The sequence below is a fragment of the Numida meleagris genome, chromosome 2 (genome assembly GCF_002078875.1).
Source record: "Numida meleagris isolate 19003 breed g44 Domestic line chromosome 2, NumMel1.0, whole genome shotgun sequence".
NCBI classification, from domain to species: domain Eukaryota; kingdom Metazoa; phylum Chordata; class Aves; order Galliformes; family Numididae; genus Numida; species Numida meleagris.
This window is the reverse complement of record NC_034410.1, coordinates 53,767,771-53,776,919: the sequence shown is the minus strand read 5'-3', so window position 1 is coordinate 53,776,919 and position 9,149 is coordinate 53,767,771. Positions and strand designations below refer to the sequence as shown.

The 9,149-nt window shown below is 36.7% G+C and overlaps 1 protein-coding gene across 2 annotated transcripts in view; it reads right to left on the bottom strand.

The window, feature by feature from the left end:
• TGFBR1 (transforming growth factor beta receptor 1) overlaps positions 1,982–9,149 on the bottom strand; it is a 38,409-nt gene continuing 31,241 nt past the window's right edge. For both annotated transcript variants that reach the window (XM_021388374.1, XM_021388375.1), the window contains exons 8-9: positions 8,643–8,773; positions 1,982–5,886 (exon numbers count right to left, since the gene is read on the bottom strand). In XM_021388374.1, the coding sequence (XP_021244049.1) occupies positions 5,761–5,886; positions 8,643–8,773 (257 nt within the window). In that variant the 3' untranslated portion in view covers positions 1,982–5,760. The remainder of the gene's footprint in view (positions 5,887–8,642; positions 8,774–9,149) is intronic.

Here is a 9,149-nt window from a genome sequence, read left to right as displayed (position 1 = left end):
CTAAGTCTTGCAAATATGCCTTTGTTATTTGTTTTTTTAGCTAGGGGATCTTTACACTCAAATTTACCACCCACAGTGATTAAAATGACAACCTGCATTCAGCCTACCTTAAGCAAGAGCACCTCCTCCGCTGGGCTCAATTAATTTGACTCATTCTCAAATGTAGGGAACTTATCTACGGTTCTTTCTTTTTTAGGACATTTTAGGAAGAGATATCTGATCTGCAGTATGACTACAATTGGACATTTTGGGGGCCCTTCAGTGAATAGATCTATAATAGAACAGTACAGGAAGTAGAAGCACACACATTCATCATCCTACCTCACTCATCACAGTGGTAGGACGTTTTGTAGGACATTTTGATTTATAAAGCAGAAAATACCCTCAAGTTTTCCCAAGACATTTTTTCCAACTTGAACATCTTGAATTTTGATAGGAAACCCCAACTCTGCTGAATGACTTGCGTAAGATAGTACGCAGAACTCATGCATTCAGTAGCTCCTCTTAAATTATCTTAAAACAGCCTCACAGATGTTACCTAGGTTAAGTGTTTCTTGTTCTTGGATTATCAGCTTCCAGGTGTTTTTTTTTTAAAAAAAAAACTATGCATAAATCAAAGCAAGACCTAGAAAGACCACATACATTTTGTCAAATCCTTGCAGCAGTGAAAAAAAGTCATTCAAGTCTGTATTTCACTCGGATTAAAAATCACCTGCCAGAAAAACAACTGCTTGCTATCAAGTGTATTTTTATAACGTGATTTTAACTTGTGTTTCATGCTTTCAGGATAAGATTCAGAAGTCCATATTTGACAAAAATTAAGCTTGGTAGATGGTAACACCACTATACTATTTTGAGGCCATATATTTCCTCTGCCAGTAGATTCACGAGTGGGACTTTGGATTTTACTGCATTTAGTTTGTAGTGCTAGGCCTTCCTCTGGCCACTTACAGTACAGAAGCATGTTTTCAGCCAATTAAAAAAAAAAAAAAAAAAAAAAAAAACCTCATGGGAGATTTAAGGACAGATTTTGATCTGGCTTTTGACTTTCTCCAGACACCTTAGGGATTCCTGTTTTGGAGAGATTTTACTGGAAGTTGTACTGATGCCCTGGCAGCCACGAGGGCAAACCACAGTTTGGGGTGCATTAAACACAACACAGCCAGCTAGTCAAATGAGGCAATTATACCACTGTTTATAGCGCAAGGGAATAGCCCAAAGCTGTGGCAGGAAAGGACGGATTAGGAAGCATTTATTTTCTGTGAGCATGGTCAAACACTGGAACAGGCCTCCTAGCAAGGTGGTTGATTGCTCATGCCTGTCCATGTTCAAGAGCTATGAGAATAACGGCCCTAGTACTATGCTTTAACTTTTGGTTAGCCCTGAAGAGGTCAGGCTGTTGGACTAGATGGCCTTTGGAGGCCCTTTCCAACTGAACTGTTCTAATAAAAATAGGTGCACATAACACTGTAGAAGAACAAGATACCTTAGTTTTTTGTTGTGTGTGCACATCTCAGTATCTTCAGAAATATAACATCAGTTAAATTCAACACACTGATTTTACTGGCTATTCTGCAGCACATTGAGGTTAGCTGCTCAAGTCTTAAAATTCTCTTATACATAAATTTAAATGCTATCTTATTTCTATATAAACATAAAAAAGAAGCAAGACTTTATTGCCAATCGTGTTGTTTTACCTAAGAGATCAGAGACACCAACACTGTATTTATCCAAAACGTATTTTAGGATACAAGGAAGACTGGGCACGTTATCATCGTGATCTACATAGCATACATGGGATCAATTGCTTCAGCGTTAGCAAACCCCTTCTCATTATTTTCACAGCAGCAGAAATTCCTTCAGAGAATGGGAATACACAGGTACTGCACTATAAATCCACATTTTTGGAACATACCTGTAACGTCTTCCCCTGAAAGACAACTCAGATGTTTTGAGGGGAAAAGAATAAAAATAAGAAATATATACACATTTTCACTCCTTTAATCTCTCTGTTGTAGTGTTAGCACCTAATATAAGCATCCACTCTTCTACTGTCATCCTATTTACAATCCACTGAAATATATACTCCAAAAATACAATACATTTTCAGAAATGTAAGGGGAAATACACAACTTTCTAAGGTTTAAAAAAATGACAGTCATCTGTACAGGATCATCAAATTTATCATCCAAGAAGTAAAATTTACAAGGCAGTATCCATCCACACAGCTATGTAAAGGGTTAGGTGCTACACTCAAAGCAGCAGACTTGCTAATACAATAAAATACAGAATATGAAAGTGTTTTGGGATACGTGATAATACATTTAGTACCGCTGAAGCTAAAAATTTAGGATTAGCCATATTTCTAGAAACATGTAACTGCAAACTTGGAAAGTGTTCTGAAAAATATTAAGCATTATATACACGAGGTAAATATACCTTGGCCTTTTAAGAGGTAATTACAGTTTAAAGCAACTGATATAGTTTTTTGAAACAGAAAATGATTAACACCTTACAATAATTTCAGTGGAACAGTATAAACAAGGAACTAACTAAAAGCTGAATTTTATGGCAATCACATTCAGAACCATTATTGAAAATATAATATAGCCTCTTATTCATTTGACACCTTCATGTTCCCATACAGTCAATGTTTGTATATACAAAGTCTTTCTCAGGATTACAAGTGAAACCACTGGAGGGTGACAGTATGTCATCATGCCTGGAAAAATCAGCTTGATAAACATCTCAGAATTCCAGCTTTCAATATTAGAAGGTCCTTGAAGAACTCCAGCATTACATAAAGCAGTATTTTGGGCTTTTCAGCATCAGAGAATTTTCAACACTCCTTATTCTACATGTCAGTATGCATCCAACTGATCGCCAAGGCTTCCAATACTAAAATATCAAATTGATTGAATCCATAAACTTAAGTGAACATATAATGTACGTATATTTACAATAAACATTTGCATCAATATTCAAACTGTTTTGGTATATACTTGAAATGATATAAAATTAGTATTTTGAATGCTAAAATATTTTGGTCCCCCTGGATTTCCAAGAGCAGATCCGGTGATAATACAATCTTAATTTAAAAAATACTTATGTGTACCTGTTTCCATACATACAAGATATGATCTTGCACAGGTAACATTTAAAGTTATGTAATATATACAGACACAGCCTTTGTAAAAGGTGTTCAGTTTTTCATAATGTAAAAGAAGAACACAGCATGAAGTTGTGGTATCCGAACTGAGGATACATACAGATCTATTCAGAATTTTCCTGTACTGCATTCCAATATGAACATAGTTGTCCCAAAATAATATTCATAATGTCACACAGTATTGAGTGTCCTTCCCATGGCATGATGTTTCTAAATTATGAACTATACCATTTGTATCTATGATAAAGAACCAAGTAAAGCTATGACAAACTCAAAGTTTAACATCATTTAAATAGGAAGTCTTTAAAATTAATATGGAGCTAATAGTAAGTCCTCCTTTGATGATGACCTGCTTTCTGTAAGTATTTTTCTACATCTATAGGATGTGTTAAAGGGGCACACCAAGTAAGTAGAATGGTGAGTTTAGTTGTACTCAGTCATTTTGTTTAATGGTCATAATTGGAAAACTCTGTGGCACACTGCTGGTCATTTGCATAAAGGTAGTTTAAAATCCCTATGTGAAGTCATTTTGATTTAACTTTGACTGATACGAACGTTTCAACCCAACTGTTTTCTACTAAGAACTTCTCTTTTATTGTTTTCTGTTTTCTAAACTCATCCACAACGGCGGCTGAAGAAAGAATTTAATTACATGCAGTTCAACCTCTGCCAGTCTGTAATTCCACATCATTTAAACCCATCTCCAAGCAAGCATTAAGAATTTGGAACTACTCAAGACTTAGCTAATGCTAAGCCTTGGCGAAGTGTTTTGCCACCTATGTAGCCCTTTTACTAGGACCCACCCATCTTACTGCTGTTAACAATTGTGTATCACAGACAAAGGGGCACAATCTCAGCTATGCTACTGTTAGCAATCACCTTGCCATCCCTACTAGCTTTGTGAAAAACTTTCAAGGAACTATATGCTGAAAAACAAAAAGAAAGCAGAATTAAGGTTGCTGTGTGTTGCTTGCCAAGGATACTCCCAGAGAGGAAAAGGTTAACTGTTACATAACATACTAATTTCCAGGCACATTTACGAACAGAAATCTTGGTAGGCATTAAGGAAGCCAAAGATCAACCAGACTTTTACTAACAATGCAATTAAAACATATTCTGGAAACAACAGTTTTAAAAAGTTTTCCACACAGATTCCCCTATTCTCATTTAGAAGTTGGGCAGAAAGGAATTCAATTTCTAAATAAGCTTGTGAAAATGTTGTGATGTCCCTACAATTTCAGGCAAAGCTTGACTAAAGCCAGACATACTCTTCTGTATTCTTATGATAACCACAAGCCACCATAAGTCTTGTTCTTCTAACTCTGAAGAACATTAATGGAATCCCCTAGTATTTGTATCTGAAGTCCTTCAGCTCACTGGTTTCTGTAGCTCAACACTTTCTTCCTATGTGACACACACAAAAATACGCACGTAAGATTTACAGGCAGCTTCTAGCTTTCTTGTACAAAAGCCTAAATAAGTCTCCCTAGTTACAAGTACACTTCATGCTCATTTAATTGCAAATATTAGTTTTTAAGCCTAAAGTCTCCACAGAACCACACAGAAAATATGCTTCTATTATTTGATTTGAAGGAAGAAAATCTCCCTTAATCATCTTAATTTTCTTCCTATTTTTCGGAAGTAGATGGGTGCTTCAACATTTTGGAATTACCACATGATAAATCTTAAATTATGACTCATGACTTCATAATTACAAAATGTGACAGTGAATTAACCAGTTTACACGATCTGAAACTCATACAGTGGTTTAAAGAGTCAGATTTAGGTAAAATTTAAGGTATTCCACAAATTATATACTCACTTACTGAAATGAGTGTGAATTAAATCTTGCTAGGGAAAGGAACAATTCATTCTTTGAAATCAAAAATACCATGGGCTTCGTACACTTGCTGGTATGCATTAAAAGACTCAAAAGCAGCACTTACTGATATAATACAATCTATTTTGAAGGCAATGTAGTGTTTTGAAAATATGGAAAAAGAAAACAGTAATCATGTATACAGATGCATAATTTACGTTCCCCACTACTGAATGAGGTCAATTCGCAAATAAAGGTAAGCATCCAAAAGACATACAACCTTAATGGGTAGCAAAGCATACTCCCACAGTACATTCAAAATCTGAATCAAAGAACTCTAACAGTGGTTCAGAACACTCAATGTACCAGGCAGGAATAATGTTGCTTAAGAAGCCATCAATGCACTCTAGAACAATACAGTGAACCATTTCCATTTTAGAAGTCATGTCATCTTCAGTAATTACTAGAAATTAAGACCAGCTATGAACTTTCCAAATACAAAATCATAGGTTAATGAAAGTAAAACTAGTCTACATGATGTTTTATAAGTAACCTCAGAAAGAGGTTCATAGTGCACAGACAGGACCGAAAACAACTGCTTAGAACATCCACAGAAATCCTAGTAAATGACGTTCCTATGAAGTATTAAAAGGCAGCAATATCCTTCTGTTCCCCCACTGAGGTAGAACAATTAACCTTGTTAACACGCCACTCTGGTGCAGATATGGATTTTAACAGTATTTTTGTTTTGCTTTTGGTAGCAAATCCAGGATTACATCTTTATCCCCTCCTGTTGACTAAGTTGTGATAGTGTTTTCTTAATACGCAAGGCTGTTAGCCTAGCAGCTCCGTTGGCATACCAGCATTCCCGCATGATTTTTGCCATTACTCGTAATGCCTGCAAAAGAAACACAAATTATTACATGCATTTCTGTTCCCGTGTAATCTCTGTTCTGCCTTAGCCTCTTATAGTACATATTTCTAAAGTCTATTACTAGTACTACATTGGCATGTTGTATGAGAAAACTCCAAATTTTTTAAGATTTTTTTCTGTAAATAAGAGAACACTAGTATTATTCAGTACATGCAAAAATATTTTAACAAAGTTTAGATTTATTTTTTTTTTAATACAGACAAGCTATTAAACTAAATTTTTGCATTAGAAAAAATACACTAATTTTGCTTTAAATCCAGGTAAGAAGCAGTAGTAAAAAAACACAGACGGCACTCAATATTAGCATGGAAGTGCTGTGTAGCTGAGAATGTACTCAAACACTTCCTCAATCATAAAGTGCTTTTCAAAGCGTTAGTTAAATATATAGCAATTCAGTACTTCTATTTTATCAGGTATTTTTATTTTCCTCACATTTGAACTTTACAGTATTCTGAAAGCTTGAAGCCAACAAAAAGTTGTTTTTTGAAATTTGTGAATGCTACTATCAAGTCACCATGGAAAGAACAAAAATTAATGATGAAATAAAGTAATATGCATACATTACAAGATTTTACACTCAGAGCTGTACGACAAAGAATTGCTAAGTAGATTTGCAAGATCTGAATGGCAGCGTTTAAAAACAAGAAAAAGATTCTGTAGCCCATGGGTGTATATTGCCTTTCTCTCCAAGCTGCACTCTGTTGCCTAATCTTTTTTCTCAGGCCTTCAGGTATGTATTAATTTCACACATTCCCCAAGTTAATTACCTCTTCCATCTAATGGACATCACATCTCATCAATCTATTGCTCCTGCTTTAGCCTCCTGCAGCTATTCTCCTATGCTCTGGCCCTGACAAGCAGTGACTACCAGTGTAACAACCACATTCCAGAATCAGGCAAGCACATCTGCAGAGAGGCACAGTCACGAGCACAAATACCTCAATTTCATGCTTCTGGTTTATATGATTCTTAGCTTCCTATTAACTGTCTTTGTATTTCATTAAGTGCAGACAGTATAAATTCTGAGAGAGATGAAGTATTAAGGCCATCATAGTTTTGGATGAAAATTCTTAATGGCATTTACTATTTTGGTCAGTCTATATTCAGGATATACCTCTATCAAACAAGAGGAAAAAGACCCTTGAGTTAGTTCCAGGCTGGCTTCACATCAGGCAGGACAGCACTATTGAAGATAAGCAGTACTGTTGTACTGGCAGAATGCTGAGTTGAAACTACATCTGCTTTTTGAAAAATTAACTAGCCAGCCTAGTTATAAACCAACTGGCACAGACCTAATGAGAAGCTGTATATTTTTCCTGATTAAATTAGATGTTTTTACTACCTCAGTTGTGAGTTTATCCTGATAGGCAATTAACTCCCAATCCACAGAGCGGCCTGCTCACTCACAGTGGAGTGGAGAAAGAAAATCAGAAGGGCAAAAGCAGGAAAACATGAGTTGAGGTAAAGACAGTTCCATAATGGAAAAAAAAAAGTCCAACAGAGAAAAACAAAAAAAAACCAAAAGCAATTGCTTGCCACCAGCTGACCAATACCTAGCTAATCACTGAGCAATGGCAGCCTGACCAGAATTTAACTGCTAAGCATGACATTAAATGATATGGAATATCCCACTGATTAATTTGGGTTTTTTTGGCCCTGTGTTCCCTTCCAGCCTCTTGTCCACTACCAGCCTACAAGCTGTGGGGGCACAGCTGAGTTAAGAGTGTGCTCAGACAGCTAGAAAGGCCAACTGCATCCTAGAGTGCATCAAACACAGCACTGCTAGCTGGTTGAGAAAAATGACTGTCCCACTCTACAACAGCACTGGTGCAGCCTCACCTTGAGTACTGAGTGCAGTTTTGGGTGCCACAGTATAAAAAGGACATAAAACTATTAGAGAGTGTCCAAAGGAGGGCTACAAACGTGATGAAGAGTCCAGACGGGAGGATGCATGAGGAGCAGCTGAAGTACTTTGGTTTCTTCAGCCCAGAGAAGACTGAGAGGAGACCTCATTGTGGCCTACAGCTTCTTCATGAGAGGAAGAGAGAGGCAGGCACTATCTTCTCTCTGTTGATCAGCAATAAAACCTGAGGGAACACCATGAAGCTGCAACAGGGTAGGTTCACGCTGGGTATCAGGAAAAGGTTCTTCACCACAAGGGTGGTTGGGTACTGGAACTGGCTCCCCAGGGAAGTGGTCACCGCACCAACCCTCTAGAGTTCAAGAAGCGTCTGGACAGTGCTCTCAGTCATATGGTCTGACTTTTGGATGGCCCTGTGTGGGGCCAGGAGTTCGACTTGATGATCCTTACAGATCCGTTCCAACTCAGGATAACCTGTAATTCTATGATTCTAGGAAGATTAACTGTATCCTAGCCAGATGCTGTACAATCTCCTATTACACAGTTTATTCACAGTGACGCTTCCTGGACCATGTAACTGATACTAGCTTTAACTTACGTTAGCTTCACCTATGCTTCACAGGAAGGAATAGTAGAATCCTCCACAGAACAAAAGCTATTCACTTTCGTAGGACTTAATTAAATATTTAGGCATAATCAAAGTTCAACAGCATTCAATAAATCCACGATGATTAGAAAGAAAGAAAGTTTTCCCAGAGGCACCCTTCTCCCTTCCACAAAGAAGCACAACTTTTAAGCTGCTGAAATCAATAAAAGCTCTAGCGTTCATTAAAACAGCTTTAGAGAGGTTAGCCAATACCTCACAGCTCTGCCATCTGTTTGGAATATTGGGCCTTAACTTCTGCTCACAAACAACTTTTTTCATTTCTTCAACAGAAGGATCTGAAGGAACTAGGTCATAATATGGCAACTGGTAATCTTCATGGATTCCTGTAATTGAAAAAAATCTTTTATTTTACCTAACACTGAAACACGCACTTGACTTTTTAATTATGGTCCTTATTGGCACCATTTCATTTTTCTGCTTTTATTTTTTAAAAATTACATTCTGATCTACAATAACATTTAAAAAAAAATCTTTAAACATATCTTTACATTACCTTTGAAGAAATTTTGAAATGTATGTATTTGGAAAAGACGAAAGCTGCATCAAATCTTTCATATGCTATACTAAAGAAAACCTTTTTGGAAGCATACAATTTTGAATAAACTGTACACTTTACCTAAACACGTTATGCCTAGGTCTCAGTTGTGGTGTTTGCCCCTTGATCTCAAGGGCATTTAACTCTACTCTTTTATTCTCTTT